Source organism: Olea europaea, chromosome 2, assembly GCF_002742605.1.
Source record: "Olea europaea var. sylvestris chromosome 2, O_europaea_v1, whole genome shotgun sequence".
In the NCBI taxonomy this organism is placed as follows: domain Eukaryota; kingdom Viridiplantae; phylum Streptophyta; class Magnoliopsida; order Lamiales; family Oleaceae; genus Olea; species Olea europaea.
In genome coordinates this window covers 27,796,191-27,818,952 of record NC_036238.1, presented here as the reverse complement: position 1 = coordinate 27,818,952, position 22,762 = coordinate 27,796,191, and the positions used below count along the sequence as shown (strand labels likewise).

General features: G+C 35.4%; 3 protein-coding genes across 3 annotated transcripts; 1 reads left to right on the top strand and 2 right to left on the bottom strand.

Moving 5' to 3' along the window:
* Nucleotides 1-9,068: 9,068 nt before the first annotated feature.
* On the bottom strand, nt 9,069-11,468 carry LOC111369441. Its single transcript, XM_022990963.1, has 2 exons — nt 11,250-11,468; nt 9,069-10,896 (listed from the first exon to the last, which is right to left on the bottom strand). The coding sequence occupies exon 2, from the start codon at nt 10,562-10,564 to the stop codon at nt 9,272-9,274; it is 1,293 nt and encodes a 430-aa protein (XP_022846731.1). The 5' UTR covers nt 10,565-10,896; nt 11,250-11,468; the 3' UTR covers nt 9,069-9,271.
* A 4,513-nt stretch (nt 11,469-15,981) lies between these two features.
* LOC111376408 lies at nt 15,982-16,936 on the top strand. The gene has a single exon (XM_022999372.1). The coding sequence runs from the start codon at nt 16,020-16,022 to the stop codon at nt 16,755-16,757; it is 738 nt and encodes a 245-aa protein (XP_022855140.1). The 5' UTR covers nt 15,982-16,019; the 3' UTR covers nt 16,758-16,936.
* A 204-nt stretch (nt 16,937-17,140) lies between these two features.
* On the bottom strand, nt 17,141-22,452 carry LOC111369432 (metal tolerance protein C2). Its single transcript, XM_022990952.1, has 10 exons — nt 21,952-22,452; nt 21,515-21,623; nt 21,132-21,171; nt 20,773-20,849; nt 19,846-19,934; nt 18,732-18,801; nt 18,313-18,351; nt 18,071-18,221; nt 17,643-17,732; nt 17,141-17,543 (listed from the first exon to the last, which is right to left on the bottom strand). Exons 1-10 carry the CDS (start codon nt 22,343-22,345, stop codon nt 17,442-17,444), a joined length of 1,161 nt encoding a protein of 386 aa, XP_022846720.1. The 5' UTR covers nt 22,346-22,452; the 3' UTR covers nt 17,141-17,441.
* Nucleotides 22,453-22,762: the final 310 nt, after the last annotated feature.

Here is a 22,762-nt window from a genome sequence, read left to right as displayed (position 1 = left end):
CCATAGTTTGTTCCAACAACATGTTTTTAATTAAGAAGACAAGCTGACCATATTTTAGTATTTCAAGAAAAGTTTTTTGAGAATAATGAGTGTGATTGTTCATTTTTTTTTAATTTCTAGTTATATTAAACTAATTAATTATACCATTAATTCTTAAAAATGGAGTATAATTATTCTACATGGTATCCAATGATTCTTCAAGTAAAACATGTTCCTTAAATTTGTAATTGTTATTAATGAAGGCCTTTGTGTTGTGAAATAATTAATTGCATTAAACCTTTCAATGGTTGCAATAAAATAAATAAAAATATAAATGCTGTCAACTTCAAATATTAGGGAGTCATACTGATTTATTTTTATTTTGCCCAAGAGAGAGAGAGAGAGATTTTCATAATTTGAATATATAATTGACAAAATTTATAATTGTTGAAATTTTTATACGAACCAGTTCAAATCATTTTCAAGAAAAGTTATTTGAGTGCAAGTTCATCTGTCTCCATCAATTTACACATGAAAATCGTGTTAAAAAAGAAAATTGCATAACATGTGATAAATTTATTATTATTATTATTATTATTATTATTATTTAATTTATGACAAAAGAAATGACAATAACAAGTCTAAAGAAGAATGCGTAAGTGCATGAAACTTTCTATTGGAGTAATATTACAAGAAAGAATTTTCCATAATTCAAAAACAAATGTCTAGAGAAATCAACCTTTGTACCATAAAAAAAATAAAACCACAAATCGAGTATCCCAAAAAATAATTTGTCTACTTAAAAGGCATTGTACATTTATTTGCATATTATTTGTATTAAATGAATGCATAAATTCTTGACTGGTTGGTCCTACACGCGTGGGGGGTGGCTATTAAATAGAGTGCCAATTAAAATACTCATCTAGAGGAGGTGACTGGGTCAGATATGTCATGCTTTTGGGATCATTGCAATTATTGAACTCATGCAGACTTTAATGATAGGGATGATAAGCTAGAGAGAGAAGGATACACACACATCTATATATATATATATAGAGAGAGAGAGATGATAAGCTAGAGAGAGAAGTATAGACACTTCCGGAACATAATTCAGTGTTGTAAAGGATATGAGTGATGTTATTTCACTGGTAGTCGCAGGTGGAGGTTCGATTTTTGAGACATCGAATTAGACTCCTTGTAGGCGCAATGTACAGACAGCTCTTGTTCTCTAACCTGTTGGGACACATCTTACAATTTACCTCCTTTATATATATATATATATATATATATATATATATGTATGTATGTATGGGGTGTAAGAATGAAGATGTACAATAAAAAGTCCAGCCAACCAACCTCTCATTTCTTATATTAGTAATCACCTCTCTGACAATGATAAGGTTTGAAGAAGGGTGGTAATAATTTTGGTCAAGCCATCAAATACTTGACTTGTTTAATTGAATAATTATTATATATATATATTCCTTGTATTAAGGGAGAATTTGTTTTATTTGCACTGCTAGAAGTTTTTTTTCGTACAAACTTCTGGTGAGGGTCAACGCCAAAAGCATGAAAATGGTAAAATTAAAAAAATGAAAGTTAAAGAAGAAGTGTATGGACACTGGGAATGATGAATGTGATTTAAACTCTACGCTTAGTATGTCGATGAGGGGGAAAAAGAGTAATGAAGCTAGGATGGGATTAAAGTAGGGGTAGGAAATACGACACAAATCCCTTCGATGGGGGAATTTTATACATATTCTTTTCATTTAAATTCTCTCTTTTCAAATTAAAGAAATCTACATAACTAGCAACTATGGTATTAAATAGTTGATTGTTGCATTTTTTTCGAGGTACAAAACTAGTAACTAACTAGCTATTAAAATAGTCACATTTTGAGCCACATAAATTATTTGGAGTTACAATCTCAATTGAATATCTTCTTCAAACTAATAGCTTTCATGAATTTTTGGCCCTAAAAGGAGGCGAAAAATAGGGGATGGTCTCTTTTGTTTATCTAATAAGTTGGAATAAAGCTAATCAAACAGGGAGGGGCGAAAATAGGGTTTGGTGAGAGTTTTTTTCTAACTGTCCAATAAAAAAAGACACTTGTCTCCTTGTTTTAAATTCTGTCAATGAACCTGTTCATTTAGCAAGGTTGAATAAATTGCACGCAGTCTATTTATTTACTAGTGGGTTAGCATGGTAGATGAATTTATTTATTGGTAATTTTACTAGGAGGATTTAAAATGTAAAATGATATTAAGATTTTCTAGTTTTAGTTGAGGTTTGGCGTATGAGCTCACTATCATCGAATAAGATTTTCAAGTTAATGATACTAATATATTTGAAACAAAAAGTTACTAAAAAGTAATAATGCTAGACATTTGATTACTTATATAGCCTCCGTTTGGCCCCCATTAAATTCAATTACATTACATTTGATTTTTCTCTCTTCTATTTTCAACCATACAATCTTCCATAAAATAATATTACACGTAAATCGAAAATTTTTCATTCTTTTTCAACCACTCATTTTTCAAAAAAATATTATTCCCCCCATTTTCATTTTCAGAAAATGGGGGCCAAACGGGGGCATAATAAATATTAAGCTGTAGATATTACGAGTTACAAATTGGACTAAGTAATACGATGAAGAGACTAGTGTGAGATATTTATACATATAGTGCTTGTTTGGTTTTGTTGAAAATCAATTTTTTTTTGAAAAGTATAAAAATTTGAACGGATCAAACTTCAATTTATACTATAGATTCTAGGATGCTTATAATTTTTATCAATTTTTCTATCATATTACATTAACTTTGATCAAAATCAACTACATTTTTTAGTCAAAAACTATATCAAATGGACCCCATAATTAATAATCATATACCAACAAGAAAAATGAAATAATAATTATAAGCTGATTGAATGGTTTTTCATCCATGATGTCTAGTCCTTTTCTCAATGCTTCCATCTATATTGTCAAGTATTCGTTTGTCTATCATTATTCTAAAGAATTTTTTTTTCCACAAACTCATTTTCAACCATACATTTTCAAAATAAAATATTTCGCCCGCACAATTGACTATTTCAGGTAACTTTAAATCAGATTATTATATGGAAAAGTTTCATGTGTAAGATATTAGGTATGGTTCATTAAAAAATTAAGAAACAAAGTTTATTCAAAAATCATATATTAATTAAATTTTAGTTATGAACTAATTAATTAAAAATATATTTTACTAATTAAATAAATTAAGCTCATAGTTTTATACTATTTCATCACAAATCATTGAATTAATTGATTACAACTTATTTCTTGATCATGAACAAAAAAATTTATAAGTCACAAATTATTTTACGATCACAAATAAAGAAGAAGAATGTATTTGCACCGTGTGCAGTGACGATGAGTTGCCGCTTACTAGGAAAGCTGCATCATGTCGTGATGAGTCGTTGGAGTAGGTGCGTCGCATGAAATGAAGCAGCGAGGAGATGGATGTTTTTCAAAATGAATCAGGGTTTTGTGGATAGGTAAAGTGAAGGTTGTAAATTAATTTATTAAAAAATTAAATTATCATCTGATTTTTGAAAAAATAAATAAATTAAATATGATTGTCGAAATGGTAACTTAAAAAATTTGGTTCCACGTAATTTTCACATATTATATTCGAATTTTATAATTGGATTTTTGGGAAATGGATCTTGAACTGACATCGGGATTCTTCGGGTCAGAAGAATAGGCCCAGTTATAGTGAAGTCCCCTGTAGCCCTATAATCTTTAGGGCCTGGATGGTCAATTTCCGAAAAAAAAAAAAAAAAGGGGGGTTGAATCCAATCTTGAGGGTTCCCATCGTCCCGTCCCTAAAGCTTGGATGGTCAATTTCTATTCTTATGACTGCCAGCATGCTTGTATTTGACAGTAAATTTGAACATATGCTTTGACATAATTTGAGATGATATTATAAAAAAGTTGATTGTGTATAAACTAGTCTAATAATATAATACTATGTGATATTATGTCGAACTTTATGTTAAAAAATATGGCACTGTAGCATGAATCTTGTGCATAAGATCATCGTATTTCATCTCGTAAAATTTTTATTTTAATTATTTAGTTAATTTCTCATTGAGTTTTCCGAGTAAAAGTTGTACCTCTTTCACCAAAATAAGGATAGCGAATAATTAGGTTCGCTTAAGTTAAAATACTATAAACAGTAAACATGCAATCCTCCTTTAGCTTTAGCCTTTAGGTTATGGATGAAATCAATTAACAACTTGTAAAAAAAGAAGTCGGCATCAGACATTAAGAAGGATGAAAAAGCAGTAAGTCCTTTCAAACCCAAAAAAATAGAATTAAAAGGAAAAAAATGATCATAGTGATTGATTCCACCTCGATACTTAGATAACAATGAAATTTCGTGAAATATTTAAAAGTATTATTTATGATGGGTGAAATGAGATTCAGAAAAGACAGCTTCTCATGAAAACCCCATCAATTTCAATAATTGTTTGTCCCTAAGTAAGATTAGTCATTTGTCATGCTTTTCTTTCCATAATTTAAATAATTATTATTACCATTATTATGATTGTCATCATATGCATGTTCTACCGTCCTATTTCATTTGACATCATAATTGACAACTTGAACTCGATCAATTTAGCGTGATCGAATTTAGAGTTGTAAAAATATATCGAGCTCTTCAAATTTGACATGAATAGTATAAGACGTGATATCTTATTTTGTTTTTGAAATATATTCTTACGCTTATTCAAAAAGTAAACCAATTTCAACAAATTTAAAAGTGAATTCATGGACTTGGCATTGTCATGGATGAAACATCCAAATTCGTATACAAAATAATTACAATATGTTTAGAACTCACATCTCTCTCTCCCCTCTTTATGAATGATGCAGGCTTGTGTTTGTATAGTATATTATATATATGTAGAGAATGTGTATGGTTAAAATCATGATCAGATGCATGACTTGCACTTATATGAACCTGAGATGCTGGCAAAGAAATGGACAAAAACCCAGTCTTGTAATCATACAAGTTTCTAGATTAGTGTGTGGTTCTATACAATGTATCCAAGGAATTAATAAAAGAAAAACTAAAGTTGCTTATTTTTTGATCAAGTTGGATGATGGGGCTAGCTAGCACAAAACTATGATAAAACCAACATTGTATCCCCAATCTTTAGTTTCATGATTTAAGGAAATTGTATTATTAATTTTAGTTAGTAATGATTAGGGTTTTTGACTAAAGGTAACTTAGATTCTAAGTCATCTTTTTCCCTACTTGTCAGGCCAAAACATGCATATTCATAATTGCCACCATTCTTGCACTTATCATTACAGTCAGGGAAGAGACCAAAGAAAAGTCCAAGGAGTTAAACCTGAAAAGGTCATCAACACATCATAGACAAACTGTGTGTATACATATCTTTGTACACCCAAGTTATTTTCAATTTAAAAGGTCAAGGGGCTATTCTCTTTGATATTTTCAGGCCGTTTTTTTGTTTTCGATTTTCTAAAATGGTGAAAATGCGTTCTCTTTCTCATTTTCGAAAATAAAATTTTTTTTTGTGAAGAAAACACAAAACGATCAAAATTTCATTTTAGGTGTTTTCTATACAAAACACATAAAAATGAAAAACGCGGAAAACAGCCTTTTTCATTTCTTCTTCACAGTGTGTGAGAGAACCATGAAAGAACAGTCATTTCTCCACCACTTTTCCCTCAAGAATCGACCACTGCACCTCTTCTTCCTCAACAATCGACTACCATCGCTGCTTCTTCCTCAACAATCGAACCCCCTCACACCGCCACTACCAGTCACGATTTTGGGCATAAATTCATCAAGGTGCGCCCATAAATTCATCAAGTTCTGGGCAAAATAGGGGTTGACCCATAGCTGGACTAGGTGCACCAAGTGAAGAGGAGTTCAACGCACATGGTCCGCAACCATGGGTCCACCGGATGGCGCCGAAATCTGAAAATTCGGATTCTACAAATTGGGCTTCGCGACGGCCAATATGTTTGGGTTTAATTAGATTGTTGGATTGTTGTTTGTGGTAAATTGGAGCCATGGTTGAGGTCAGTTTGTGGTGGGCAATCGACCGGTGGTGTGCTCCGATCAATTTGGTGGCCGGAGGTGGAGTTTCTGGCAATTTTTAGATTTCTGGGTAGGCTACTTTGTGGATGGATTCCGAGCAAATTCAGTGGAGTTATGGGAAGATGCTGGTTGATAATTGAAGAAGAGGTTAAAGGCGTTTCGATGGTACCAATATCTGGTGGTCTTGGTGGCCGACGTCGTTGGAAATTTGATACATGATGGTGACGGGTGAAGGGTGGATTTGGTTGTGGAAATGGGAATTGAAACAGGCTTGGGATTTGGAAGGATAGTGAACCATTTTTCGAGTTTTATGTTTTGGGAAATATTTTTTCAAAATGATAAAAAGAACATGTTTTCAACAATTTCAATAATAACACTCAAAACACAAAACTCAAAACTCAAACACAAAGACAGAGACAAAGACAACAGCCCCTAAATCTTTAGCCTTAAGAAGCACAACAGTTTTAGGACTCCTTGCATAAGAAAGTTCCAAAATATTTAAATTACACTAAATGAACTAAAAAGAAGTTAAAATCTTATTCATTATGATGCCTAGTACCATTCAATACTACTTACCTAAAATTTACTTCTTATTCATTATGATGCCTAGTACCATTCAATACTACTTACCTAAAATTTACTTCATGTCATGCACACAATCGATTTAGATCCAAGTCCATGGGCACATCCCTCGGATGTCCGCAGCAGAACTTCAAAGAGTTCACCTTCACGATAATTTTTCCTATTAGAAGGAGGTTTGCGGAGGTAAGGTTCATAACATTCCATTAAGTGAACGTTTGTCCACAGGGAATGCCCCTCTCTAACAAAGGTGTATACCAGAGTCCCAGAGGAAAAGAATGCATTGCAAAATGAAGTTGACGAAATATCAAGCCTGGAAGCTACCAAAGAATAGATTTTCATGCAAAACGTAACGAGAAAACAGAGACATTTTCTGATGCTGATCTAAATCAAGTTTCCATGTATAAACAAGATGTTGTCCGGCAAGCATCAATTATGGGAGGTCGGTACCGAAACTTCCGATAAAAAATAAGACATTGAGTTAGTTACATATACATTTTGGTGGTTGGGGTGGAGGCAACTAAAGAAAAACATCAAACAGATCAAAGACAAATGCAACTCTAGAAAGAGCACCTCTTGCATAAAACAGCAATTCAGTTTGGCTTAGTGTCATATACACGGTTTAAAGGAAACGATCCTCATTATATAACAAAGACCTCCGAAGGATATTGTCCGTCATCGTGTTTGTTCAATATTCTCGTGAATCTAAACCAGTTGGTGAAGCTTACATACGGGCAATAAAAACTAGTGCACAAAAACTACATTCAACTTTTCAGATATTTAGATTCAAAAAATTCAGCCATAATAGCACTGATGCATGTAATTCACATTGAAGCGCTTTATTAGTCAAGCCATTTATTTCAAATGAAATACTTCCAAATGTACAAAATACCCTATCAATAGATTCAATACTCATGCCATAACCTGAAATTTTCTCGTATCCTACAGTTAAAGCCTCAAACAACGAACGAACAATATCAAACATGATTTAGAGATAAAAAATTGCTAGTGCTCTTAATGAGCCATCCTCATGACCGAATGTAAACTCAAGCAAACTCAACTAAGCATCACCAATAGAAGATAAATTGTATTTGGTGGAGTGGGTGCATTCTCAAGAAGGAAAATGAAAGAGTCTAGAGTGGTTAATGAAGAAAATATTGGAGAATCAAAAGTTGCTCTAGTTTACATTTAACAAAAAGTTGCTTAATTAAGCAGCAAATCAAGTTTGGAGAATTTGGATAGAATCAGCACAACTATATAGCTCACCCAGCTTTATATATCACGCTTAGGAAGCCGTGGCAGGCAAAAGAGGCAAGCAGGATAACATATTTTGTGCAAGAAAAAAAATACTTGACAAGTTTAATGAAGTTAGCACTTCGCAGTTAGAACGCTCAAGACCAAGATAAATTTGGAGCGACAAAAGCAATTTAATATATTCACCTGCAGAAGCCAATTACATGCTTATCTTGTGTGGAGTAATTCTGTGGTGCGTCTAGCATACAACTCACAGAAGAAAAGGAGGAGGACTTATGTGAACAGAGCAAAAACATATAATATTTGCATATCACCTTATCTTGATTACAAATTTTAGTTAGAAAAAGAAATTAATGTTATGAACGGCGTCAAAAGAATAATTAAGTTGTCAATATCAATGGATTTATATAGTATTGAATGAAGCATGAAGGGATGAGACACTGTTGGTCAAGAAATTAGTGTGACTTGTGACGTACAACAATTATTAGGAAATAATCGAGTTCGACCCTTAGCTATGAGTACCATAGATGGTATGATGAGAGGAATGGAAGTGATTGACACGGGAACTCCCAAGTGTTTCGGTCGGTGGAGCGACTATGGGACAAATTTTCAACGTGCTTTGAGAGCCTGTTAATAATTTAGGTCATGTAGATACATGTACAAAAATATGCTAATTGACATAACATTTAAAGTTTTTGATTTGAGAACACCTTTCCTAATGATTTTATTCAGCTAACCTGAATGACAGACCAGGAACCATTCTTATAAACAGAATCCAAGGTTCAAGAAAATTTTGTAAACAGTAATACTAGGAAAACATAAATGCATGCAGCCATACTGTTCCACTATGTTAAAACAGCCACATACACGTGTACACACGAAAAAACACGTTCAAAATAAGCTTAACCAAAGTCAAGTAGCATGGTTACTATTCATTTATTAAACATTGCAATGCTTCTATGCCAATTTAATTACATATATCACATGATTTTTCAAGGATCATCGACGGTATTGGCCGCATGTACAGATGTAGTTAAATTTTGCATGGTTATTTAGAAATGCAACTAATATAGTGGTCTTGGTTGTTTCACCGTATATTTGAATTCTCACATAAAATTGAAACCAAAGACCACATAGGAAAACAAGATTTTATACTATAAACTCTAAGCAGCAAAATTTCGAAGGTTCTGTCATACCTTATGGAAATTTCCAGCTATAGGAAACATGCATTTCAATTGGAACAAACAACAAATACAAGGTATTTGATCCATATGGTGCTCAGAAATATTAATATTTGAATGTAATATGAAATCTGACTGCAAATACCAAGATGCAAATCAGTTTAGTCTCCTCCTAGATGCACGTGATTCACCACTATCTATATCCGAAATTCTTGAAGCGTCATTTCTTCTCCTGGAAGACGAAGTAGAAAGGGACACTCTGGAGTCAATTTCAATGACATTATCTACTGTCTGACTCTCAGAGTGTATAGCAGCAGCAATGCTTGACATAGAATCCCTATCATCAACTGGTGGGGGCAATTCCTGATTTCTTTCTACAGAACTGTTACGGAAATAGGATTCAACTGCCCTTTCAGTAGCTAGTCTTTCAGGCGAGCTCAATGCAAATGTAAGGTTAGATAATGAAGCAGCTCGATGTGTATTTGATCTACGAAGTAAACGTGACGAACGTCGACTGTTTTCCCTTGCCTCATAGTTCCTTGGACTGCTTTCTGTCAAGTCAATCACATCATCAGACAGCATTTGTGGACTCTGTTCTCTACGCATTCCTCTAGAAGTCAGAATTCTGTTGAGCAAGGAGTTACTTCTCTCGGGTGATTCACGAGGACCATCAGAGTTTTGAGACTGAACCTGAACCAACTCTCGACTCAAATCAAATGTATTACTAAGACGACGGAACATTTCCTCCATTGGAATAGTAAATGCAGCCCTTTGAATAGTCTGCCTCCAGCTCTCAACCCGCCGGGCTTGGGGCCTAAGAGGAATCTTCAGACTAGAGTCCTGATCTGGCTCCCCTGTATTGTTACCCCGACCATAAATTGGGGTCACATTTTTTGTCGTCACCTCTCCTTTACAAACAGGACATTCCTTTGCATCAGAGTGAACATGTAACCACCTGTAAAGACAAGGCCAGCAAAACAAGTGACCGCAGCAAGTCAACACAGGGTCCTTTGCCAAGTCCAAGCATATATTGCAATCGAAAAAGCTACCTACATCACCATTATTCTTTTGGCCATCTTCTTTCTTTTTACGAGCCTCGTCTTCCAAATAACAATTGCCATTATCACATGTTTTGGTTACCTCAACAGGCCTTTCCTCTGTAGTAATGCTACCCTCACCAGTCTGTAATTCATCCCCACCAATCAATTCTAATGCAAGGTTTCTAGTTTCAGGAGGAATTGGAACTTGCCTCCATAATGAACGCCATCGATGACCCCTCTGCCTCTGCCTAAAAGCTTCTGTGAACCTATGAACAGGACCATCTAACAAATCCTCCAAGTTCATATCCATGTTAGAATAAGATCCTGAGCCAGTGTCACCATTTTCACCTGAAGCATCAACAGGTCCCAAATTGAGATCAAGATTCATTGCGGGGTTTTCATCTGCCATTGGAAATTCACGAAGTCCTCAAAATCAAACACGGCAATTTCTTTTCAGCTCAACCAAAAATTTACAAACCCAACTGTCCAATTCGTGCTCAACAAAAGAAAGCTCCTATGTCTCCTTAACCAAATGCGTTAAAACCCAATTTTTACCTTTGTAGAAAGTGAAAATTCATGTATAATGCAGAATTGAATCAAAACCCTAATTTTAATCGGTCAAGAAATCCAAAACCCACTCTTCCTTCTGGTAAAATGAATTCAAAATTAGCTTAATCTGGCTAGAAAAATCAAAACCCTGGACAGCCTTCACACTCGAGTGAATAAAAATCCAAAATTCATCTGGAAAAACAAATTAACACACAAATCATTTCTGGTCAACTGAAGAGGTACCAAAAATGAAAATAAGAAAAAACCCTTTCAGGTGAATAATCCAACTACATTAAAACCCATAACTCTGACTCTGAGAAAGTTAAAAAATTGTGTATAAGGTTAATCAGATCGTAACAAAAACTCATTACAATAATCTAAAACACAAAATCATAACCAACAACTCTCCACAATCAGAACAAGACCCGACTAGGGTTCCACTTCTAATTAGCCCAAAGCGAAAAAGACTCAAACTTTACACCATGTTCACAGCAGATAAATTCAGAATGACACAGAGAGAGAATGAGAGAGAGATAGAGAGAGACCTTAAGAAAATAGATTAATCTTTTAAGAATTGAATGGAAAATTGAGGCGCACAGCTGTGAATATGAGTGCGGGAATTATTTTCATCGTTTCTTTTCACTGAAAACCGAAAAGCGGTCTGCGATTCTTTGTGGTTTGTGAAATGACAAATGAGAAACGTGTGTGTGTGTGAGAGAGAGAGAGAGTCTGCAAGTAATTTTGACACAGCTCGATCATAGAAGTGCCACATCAGCACAAAATTTAGATGTGGACCTACCTACTGGTCCTAATTTTGAATGAATTGATTTGTATGTAGTTGCTAGTTCAAGATGAATTTGATGGCATGATTCTGAGTTTGGTAAGTTTATTTGAGCCCATGTCTGGCCAAGCATAACTTACTATTCACTTATCAAGTAAGTCATTTCATTCGATGAATACAGCTCATCAGCGACCTCTCTACCCTATCCGCTTGACCATGTACCATCAATAACTTATAATCACTAAAATAATAATTTCAGCACTTCCAAACATGCACAATTGGATTAAGAAATTGAAATACATACATGATAAAATGGAAACTTGAATTTGACAAAATGTGAATTGAATTATTTACAAATTAATGGAGCTAAAGTTACATGATTATGCATTTTTTTGTTCCATAATTGAGGTCTAGTCCAAGGCGACAAACGACGCTCTCAATCGAAGATCGTAAGATGACAATTTTTTTAAATATATTTCCAATGTTAACACAACTGCAAGTCATCGAGGTTCTTACTATGGATCTCTCATTTAATGGTATACGTTAGATGACAATGAAATGATATCAATTGTCACACATTAATCTTTAGACACCATACGGTGGAAAGCATGCTATTATTTATTAATGAGGGTCCTTCAAGGAGAAATAAAAATCAACAACACCCTGGAAAACAGCTTAGAGAATAGGCAGCATGACAGGGGTAGATATTTAGGAAAAAGCCACTTTGCCCGAATTTTGGTGACAGCTTGGTTAACTGACCCTTACATTGTGCGTGGGTCTCGTGTGAATTAAAAAATGCAGACCTTCCCATGTGTGTGTGTGTTTGGTCATCATTTATGTCAACCTTTATGTTCGTGTACCTCGATTTAGAGATTTATCCTTTCTTATGAGAACAATAATAAACAAAATGAAAATAAAGAAATAAGCTAATCAAACGCAAAACTATAGTGGTTTACCCATAATGCGAGGCTTACAACCACTTAAAACTGAACACTTTGTATAGTGTGAACATTAGACAACCTTAGTCAAGGGGACAAATGTATAGGATGATCATGGTTATCCTCGAAAGCCATTTGGAAAAGGAGTATAAAAGGACTGTTGAATTTGGGACTGAGCACTTCTGGATTTGATCGTTTGAGGTTATTTGTTCTGTATATGGCTCTTTTCACAGTTCATATGTGCACCAAATTCACATCCGTTATGACCAGTAATGATATGATGATGATCAATAGACTTTTGTCGATGAAGGCATGAATGCGCAAACAACTGCCTGCCTGTTAACGATTTATTTACTGTGATCAGATCTTAGCTCTGTTGGATATTGGTTAAATAAATCGGGAATTGAAAATCGATTAAAGTGACTTCGTATCAACTTCGGGCAAATACTCAAAAGCTCGATTCAATCCGTTTAGGCAAAATTGTTTGCCACTTCGCCGCTTCGGGGCGCACAAACGGGGATCGACCTGCCCGGTCAGGTCGCGGGGGTCGAGAGGGCAGCGCCCCCCGTGGGGGCTCAGGGGCAATGCCCCCGAAAGAGAATTTTGATTTCTCTGCATGTATTGAAGGGTATATTTGGCATTTCGAAAACCAATATCGGATGAATGAGAAATTACGAAAAAAGGACGAAAATCAGTGAATAGACACCTTTTCATAAAGGTGCATTGTTTGGAAAGGGCGCATGGTTTGGCCTCAACCATTTCGTCCACACCCTTTCATGGTCTATAAATAGGACCCTTTGGGTGTCCTATTCCTCACAATTTTGATATGCAAAACATCTCTCATCCTCTCTTCTATCCAAAATCAAAATCATTTCATTTATTTTGATTTTCCTTCATTTCATCCTTGGAGTACATAAGCCTAAATTTGGTTCGTTGTACTTGTGTTTTGGAGTGGTACAAACACAATTGTAGCCGTTGTATCTTGGAAGTCGATTACCGAAATCCGTAGGCACCGTTGCGGGGCAAATTCGACTTAAGGACAAAGAGTCCAACTCTTGCCTCGACTTTGTCCCTACTTACAAACCATCATTATACTTATTTTGGCGTCACTATTCACAAAATTCCTCCAACAAGCTCTACTGTTGGGAAGGAGTCAGATGCACTATAGATAACCTTATTTGGCACTACGAACCTAACGGGCTGTACTTCGTGAGAATTGGATAAGTAGGACAAAAATATAAGCAATGTGGGGCGGAATATTCCTCTAGATAGGTTTTGTAGCCCCCTTGGTGCTGCCGTAGAAGCCGCTGAATGTGCCAGAATTAGCTGCTGTTCTGGTATGGGAGACGGGATGGATGGTGATGCTCGTGATGTGCTGAATGCAAGCGTATTTGGGGGGATTGTAACTGGGTACTTGATGGAGCCAAGGGATGCGACCCATTGGTCATAGCATTTTCTATGCCATTGTGCTGTCCAGGGAGGTTGTGTTGTGGACTAAAATTAAACACTGGCGTTGCAGTGGTGGTTGTATCAATTCTAGAGCAGTAATTCGGATGAATTTGTGGTCGTCGTGGTCGTAGTTCAGGGTGGAGGCAATTGCATTGCGAGACTGGATCATTCTTGCAAAAGATCTTGGTTTTTGGATGTAAATTGTGACTCTTGTTGCTTCATTTCCCATGGCGCTATCTTTTCGGTTGATTAGGATAGTGTAGGAAATCGCAGCATACCGTGACATGAATTTCGGGTCAAGAAACTTACTTGAAATAATAAATTTCAAAAAAAAAATTTGTGGTCGAATTACCTTGCTATCCTAGCATCAAAATCCACATTTTCTTGTTCTTCAATGGTCCTAATCCCGATCAAAATAGAAGAGGATTATTGTCCAAAATCTAAATGCCATTTTTTGTGAGATTTCATGTCAAAAATATGGTTCTAGAGACTTTTCAATTTTGATGTCAATTTCCATACGAATTTTCACCATTTTTTTATGCCATTCTTTTGTCCTCTTTTTTCGTAACTCCTATATGGAGGTTGCAAGTAGTTATATAGAAAGTTGGAGAAGTTATGGATTTAAATTCCATTCAAAACATTCCCTCCTAATCCTTTTCAAATCTTGCGGGTCAGGTCACCTCACATGGGCGACCCATTACGCGTATTTTCCAATAGATAGACATAGGTGGATTGCTTGTGTCCAATGATTAGCAACGATATAAATTAATAGTCATTTTGACCCTGATAGAAAGATATCAATCTTCCCAACAGAAGGAAACAAAATAATACAAAGAATTGAAATTAGCATAGAATCTATGCCAGATCATAGATTAATGTCTGCCGATGATAAATTAAACTTTGGTAATTAGAAACTAACTTATTTCAGTCTTTTTTGTTCGCATTTTGAGTAACTGATAGTAAAACCGACATGATGTAGTAATCAGTAGGCAGTAGGGAGCCACAATTTATTTATTTATTTCTTTTAAGCCCTTAAAAGTTGACTCATTAAAACCCAAGACCAACATGAACTCTTTCACACGGTAGCATGACAAATCATTTAGAGACCATCAGATGCAGGCTGGACTTGGGTGCATCGTACACCCTCAGTCCCTCATTGTTGCATCAATGTGTCGATCGATGTTCTTTCAAGACAAAAAATTGAAATTTTTAAATAATAGTATTCTTGATTACCACGACTAGTGCATCATTATTTCTTCCTTGCACATGTTCATTACTGAATTCAGAAGATTATGAATCCAATCTTTTTATAAACCTACTATCACTATCGAGTCATGTTTAGTCGACGAGGGACTTTGTTCCCACTTTCCCCTCCATTGAAATACATAGTTATAACAGTTCCCCAAGCAATAATCTATCCGTTTAAAGAATTGTATTCTTGATTAACTGTTAAATAATATGCCATTAGTTCTTCCCTGCACATGTAATAGAAAAGCACTTGGAAGGTTGGCAGCAACCACTTGTATCTCTCTATAATAAAAAGGAAATGGTAATAGTTGACTTGGAAATATGCCTATCTACAAAGTCAAAGTACATGGAGGAAATTTCTGAGAAGCTTTCTGAAGTCAATTCCCAATTTTACTGCATTAATTCAAGAAGAATATACAAAAGACAACTCATTCTTTGTTTCTCACTCCAAAAAGTCTATGTCAATGCATCAAGCAACTTTTCTTTATCACCACCACAGATCAACAATTATCTTATTCTCAATTTTGAAGAAGCATATCGTCTAAAGAATTTTAATTTAGAGAAAAAAAATTTACTCAAAGTGTCTTTAACACTCCTTTGATATGTGCACAATTTTCATAAAGAGATGACTGCGAGATATGAACACATGTCTTCTGTTTCTCTAATGCCTTTATCTAAAAGCTTTAAATTATTAGGGATGAGACATATTTGAAGCTGTCTTCAGAAGACTCATTATCCAACCTTCCACTTGCCCATGAAAGACCAGGACAATGATTATTTTAAGCCCACAATATTGAGATCTTGAATCAGTCCACTGCTGCCTTGGTTGTGTACATATATATATATATATATATATAAGTTAACGCACATAGGTGGAAGAGTGGGGACAAGGGAAAAAAATGGAATACAAACATTTCAGCCATGAGCATAATTTGAATCTCTACAGGGTTCAGGCAGGGCAACAATTTCGATGCCATGGATGTCAAATGATGTGCAACGATTCGATATATGCTTGTTGGAGATGCAACTTCTTTCTCCACGAGCACTGTGGGAATGCAAATCGCTACGTTAAACATCCGTCCCACCAGTTGCACCCTCTTGCCCTCGTCCCAAACCCAACCTACTGCAGTGGCTCATTTTTGTGCACCGGATGTGGTGCACCCGGAAATTCCTTCTCCTATTGTTGTCCTCCATGTGAAGTCGATCTTCATGTCCATTGTACGTATTTACCACCAAATGTAAACCACAAAGCCCATCAGCACGAGCTTATAATCAATTTTACCACGGGAGAGCAAGCAGGAAATCTTGATCAGCATTGCAAAATTTGCACAAAACAGTTGAATTCTAAGAACTGGTCCTATATTTGTTCTAGAGGGGAGTGTGATTTCAAGGTGCATACCTATTGTGCCACTTCTGAGGTGAAACCAGGACTTTACCAGGATGATGAACCGGATACTCAAATCCCAGCACAAAATCCAAATTCCTCCACGGGAGCGGGTGGGAATCAGCCACAGAAGACCGGGTTGACTCCGGAAGAGGCTCTTGCTGAAGTGATGCAGATGCAGTTACAGATGCAAATGGCTCAGGAATTTGCACAGATGATGGCTTCATTCAATCTTAGTCATTTGGCACCTTGACATGGTCCAACATTTCATGTTCTGATCCCTGTACTTTTATGTTTCTCCTTAAAGAAGAATTAAGGAGACAATTCAGATTTTGGGTAAACTGTTTTGGCTGCTTCGTTTTGCAGCCTTATCGGCTGAAGATTTTGATTTCAACTCATAAGTATTTATATTTGAGCTTCTGCATTTCTACTCGATTTTTCTTGAAATTGTTTTTTTGTATTTCTACAGAAAGTTTTATTTTATTAAATTTTTATTATTTAAAGCTGAGAGAACCCTTGATCATTTTAATGTCAATTTGATGTAAATTCTACTAATCTCGTGTAGATTGCTTAAGTATTGACAACCAGATACGTTTTACAACGTTTAGACATGGGATTCCATATAACATATCAAGGTGATTTACTAGAGCAGTCTTAAACATTAATGTCATGGATACACGTGACATATCTGATAATCTGAACTACTGCTGATGCATAAATATACTAAACAAATGACACTTCCTTAATCCTATTCAGAACGTAGGTAGAAGAAAAATTCTATTTAGAATTATAAATATAACACCAAAAAATAACAAAATCTGAGCCATATTCCATTTATCTGGAAGTATATGTCTGTTCCTTTCTACTTGCCATTCTTTAGATTCGGGACACCTGACAATAGACTACACTTCCTCACGACAAGATAACAAAATGAAGCTTAGGCATGATCAGTTTCAACAGTCAAATCCTTCACTCCAAGATCATGGTACAAACCATGGACGTATTGGAGTATCGGGTGATCATCCATTCCCTTCTTCACCTGCACACGTTATCCAAAGGGTGCATGGCAATATTAGACCATACTTTCCTGTCATTGGTATTGTCGGAGGCCATTTACACAAATAGATCAATCATGTACCTGTAATGAAATGGATCCAATGACGTGACCTGGCACCAACTCCCAGAAACGAGCTTGAGAAACTTCTGAAATGTCTTCACGGGAATTAACCTATGCATAAGATAAGGACACTTTTAAGTCGCTATGTGGAATCACACAGAACATCTAGTATTTGCTGACCAACTTAGAACAACTCCACAACACCTTCCATGACAATCCCAACTATTTAATACAGGCGAAAGAAACTTTTATTGAAAGTGCATCTTTGCATTAGTTATTTTTCTCATTCTTGACCGATTTTGTCTATTTGTCATTTTCCCGATATAGAAATATTTTTGCTAAATCACAAGTTATCCTAAATTTTGTTAATTTAGTTGTATCAAATATTAGTTTGTCACATGTAAATTTTGTTATTTACTTCATCTGTTGACGAAATGCAAGAATCTGACCTGTCTCCAACATTTGCTCAAGGCTGAAGAAGAGATGCTTGGTGGTGCCATCTGGAGCAAGATGCCACCAGTGGTTTTAAAGAGCGGCATGACAAGCATAAAAACTGTGACTGAAACTAGACCCAAACACAAGACTTCGGCATTTTTAACCCTACAGGAAAGAAAATTGTTATGACTGTCACGATTTCATTGGGTGTAAACTTTATCTGGAATTATATCTTCAATGAGTGGCAGCAAATTACCCGAGGCTCAGCAACCAGGACGCTAGGATTAAACCTGCACTGAGAAACAAATGATATACGACTTAAGATTTATGAACACAAATATAATATGTATATTATAAGGAAGAGTTCACTAGCCACTGAACTTACAGGGAATTGTCAATTGAGTTACTAAAAACATTTTTTTTTGTGATTTCAAATTTCAAACAAGCAACCCAACTTCCAAGTAGGTTGCTACATCATTGTGCCATTACAGGTTACTAACAGGAATGGACAGAGTGACAAATGTTGAAACACATATGAAGATCAGTGACTAGTTTGATACCAGTAAAAAAAGTGACCTACTTGAAATTTCGCTACAAGTCCTTCTAATGAATTTTACCACTTTATATATATACTCCACAGGACATACATTCATTCATAAATGATGCATCTCATACCTGCGAATAGAATCAGCAAGAACATGTAGGCAAACTGAGTGGTAGTTCATATCTTCAGCTTTCCTGTAAACTGCAAAGAAAAAAAATGGCATAAACATCTCCTGAAAAGATAAGGACACAAAAAGTAGAGGAACAGAACTACACACACAGAGAGAAGCTGCCTACAAATTAAGGCGTCAAAGTCCAGAACCAGTGATGAATTTCATCAAGACAAATGTTGTCAACAAACAAGAAAGGACATATAAGTTGGTTCCATTTCAAAATCGTCAAACCTACTGAGATCCATCCAACAAGAAGTTTTTATTTCACTAGATATCCAAAGTCCATGTTATTAAATTATGAGTAGAAAAAATGATTAAAAAAAGTATACTCAGGTCAAATCAGATGTGAAGCAATTAGTGATATGAAGAAAGGCAAAACCCATAAAGTATAACCAAGATGCAGGAGCTATGTTTAGGACTATATTATATGATACAGGACCATGCCTGAAAGTGTGAGAGAGGGGATGTAATGCCCAAAAGAATCATCATGTTCACATCAAATTTGTTATTACACGCAACAAAGCATAGTGTGGGAAAGGGGTTAACCAGTCTTAATACATGAGCAACAGCCATTACAGTTAACTCGATTCTTGACTCATTTATACCACTGCATTTAAATCTGCTAATTTAAGAACAAAAAGAAATCACAAAAGTTGGAAATAGTCACTCATACAAGTACAAAGAAACTGGTGGCACAAACAAATCTGAGTTGAAGTCCCAGAATACTGTTAATGGAGACAAACTGACTTATAAGATGAACATGGCATTCTTCATTCATTGTATTTGTAGTCAAGACAATGAAATGGACTTTCAACCCCCAGATTATAACACAAAACGCACATCAATTATCAAAGGCCGCTGGCTTGACTTGTGTAGGTGATCCAAGTTAAGGATTTCTTGCAGACCATGTCTAAATTAAATCAGTGATCCAAATGTGGTACTATCCTACAGACAGGTACCTAAATGAAAGTCAGAGGATTCACAAACTGATGATTTATCAACTTAATGAAACATAAGCATTCAAAGAAAAGAAGGTTGGTAAAGACAAGTCTAAAAATGACCAAGAGACTTACCCAGATTAATTCGAGCATAGCTTCTGAAGAACCAAACACCAATGAGATTTACCATTAAATTTGTGATAGCTGAGACGATCAGGTAATGCCTAAATTGGGTAAGAATAAGATCAATGATCAGTTTAACTCCTTTTACAAACCTAAGAGCAAACCGTAGACAAATAAAATATAATACACTAAAATTCCTGCTCCAGCTTCCTGTCAAATTAACTTATGTAGGCAGAATGGTCAATCTCATTTCTTTGTTTTGTTACAAACACGAAAAAAACACAAGGTAAAACGTGGTCATATTGTTAAAACAGAGGAAAAATTGAAAATTATCCCAAATTTATCTGACTAACCACTATTTTGAAGTCCTAGAATTTTCTGCATGTTTGAAACCCAATAAATTCAAACCCTGGAATAACTGACCAAAGAAAAAAAGTGTCCCAGGCAAGAAAACATAGATTTTTTATCTGATGATGGCTTTTTATCTTTCTTTTCATTTTGAAGAGTTGCTTTCTTTTTCTGTTTTAGCAAGAAGAATACAGGCTTTTGGCAGGAACATGAGAGAGAAGGAGAGAAACGAGCTGCGGATATGGGATAAGGCTTTATTTAGTTGAATTATTTTCATCAACCATCAAACTCATAAGTCCTTATTGTTTAATGCCTACATATGGACAGCTGTTGTTGCATAGTTCCATGGATTTTCCTTCCTTCTCTTTAGCCGCATTTTACTCAAAGGGTTGAAGGGATATAGTTCATCAGGGTGTTCGCAAGGGTTAACTTGATCCTCTTCCCTAGGGATCTCAGATGATTCTGACTGAATGATAAGTTGCATAAGAGCCTACCAAATCAAACCTAACATTACAAGGTCATTTGATTTGAGAATGTGCTATACAGCAAAAATTGTTAAGAGAACTGCATAACATGAGAATACCAACTTACTTGTGCTCAGACTCATCTTGTATGAATGCATGAAGTGCTTCCACAGCTATGGAGAATGACATGAACAAAAGAAACAACTGTCTACACAAGTAGCACACGCAAAAATATTGCTGTGTTAGCCGAAGATGCATTTGAGAGAAATAAAGGGTCGGGAGCAAGAAAGAGGGAGAGTATAAAATTCAGAATATCATTTATTTTGTGTATAAAATATATATAAAACCCTCGAGAAGGAGAAAATAGATTCTGAACTTTTTCTGACTAGTAATTTCGTTATTGCTTTTATTAAGGCCCCTCCATCACCAAGGGGGAAATCAAAGGATTTAATAATCAATAACTGGGCATAAATGTCAAGTACTTACAGCATTGGTAAATGCAGACAAAACCTCCAGCCTTTTGTACCTGGTGGAGAATACAGAAATTGAGCATGCGTTATCACCAAATTATTCAGCTTTAAATAATTATTAATTCAATTTTTTACCCTCATAATTGAAGGAAAGCAACTGAACATCGCCTCAATATATAGTTACAAGGAAAATGAAGTATTAACCATAACAAGTAAATAAGATAATCACGCATATTATTATGAAAAGACACTACTAACCACAAGAATCACCCAATGGATTCATAGAGAAAGGCAGTGATTAGATGTTACAAGACCAATAATAATTAATTGGGAAGCTTAAACCCTAAAAATGAATTCTATTGTCTAGTAAGTTATACATATCTTTTTTAAGAATCTCACCCATAGGTGTATATAGAATCAGGCTGTTGTCGAGAAGCAGCCATTGCAAACAACGAAAAAGTCAAGAGCCCACAGCCAAATGTCAAATGAAATGCATCAGACACCAGACCTGAAACCAAAGATTATTCGTTCGTAGAAGACATAAATGAAAGAATAAATCAATAGAAATATGATCCCTATAAAATCACGGTGAAATTGCTTGATTTGACAATCTAAATAGTAACAAAAGATTAAAATTTTTGGAGAGAAACATACCCAACCTATACCATTTAATTTAATTTAATTTTATTATTATTATTATTTTTTCACTCAACCGGTATGGATAAGTTGTAGATTTGATAACATATACTCTTAACCAATTCATGAAATTGTTTTATGCCTACTAATACTAAAATCAAATAACAATTAAATAAATGTAATTATGTAAATTTACATACCCACTCGGCCAGTGAAGAGGCCAATGCACAACTCAACCGTAGAATACGCGACATTGAGTGAAATCAAGACAAAAAGTCTTCTCATTTGCTTGTTTCCCGACCTCAAACCTCCAAAAATTAACGAAATGAAGGAGAACTTTTCATCCAAATCCTTCGACGACAGTTTATCCTCAGCAGAGTTGTGCAAAAAATAACCGTTTGACGGATTTATCGATATTGGAGTATGAGGCTCAGCAGTGGAGGTTGACTGACGGAATGAGGCTTGCCGGGAGTATGCGAATCGCCGATCAGTACTCTCTCCGAAGTCATAATCGCCGGCGAATGATTCCGGCCTTTGATTATTAAACGATGCCTTTTGCTTCTTTACGTAAGAAAATCTCGATTGATCCTCCATTGAACTGGTACTGAAACCGGATTTTTTTTCAAATCTGATAAAGAAATAGAAATTCAGGTCCTTCTAATTATAATTTCACGACGATTGACGAATTCTTAAAATTCCAAATGAATACAGTTTATCCTCAGCAGAGTTGTGCAAAAAATAACCGTTTGACGGATTTATCGATATTGGAGTATGAGGCTCAGCAGTGGAGGTTGACTGACGGAATGAGGCTTGCCGGGAGTATGCGAATCGCCGATCAGTACTCTCTCCGAAGTCATAATCGCCGGCGAATGATTCCGGCCTTTGATTATTAAACGATGCCTTTTGCTTCTTTACGTAAGAAAATCTCGATTGATCCTCCATTGAACTGGTACTGAAACCGGATTTTTTTTCAAATCTGATAAAGAAATAGAAATTCAGGTCCTTCTAATT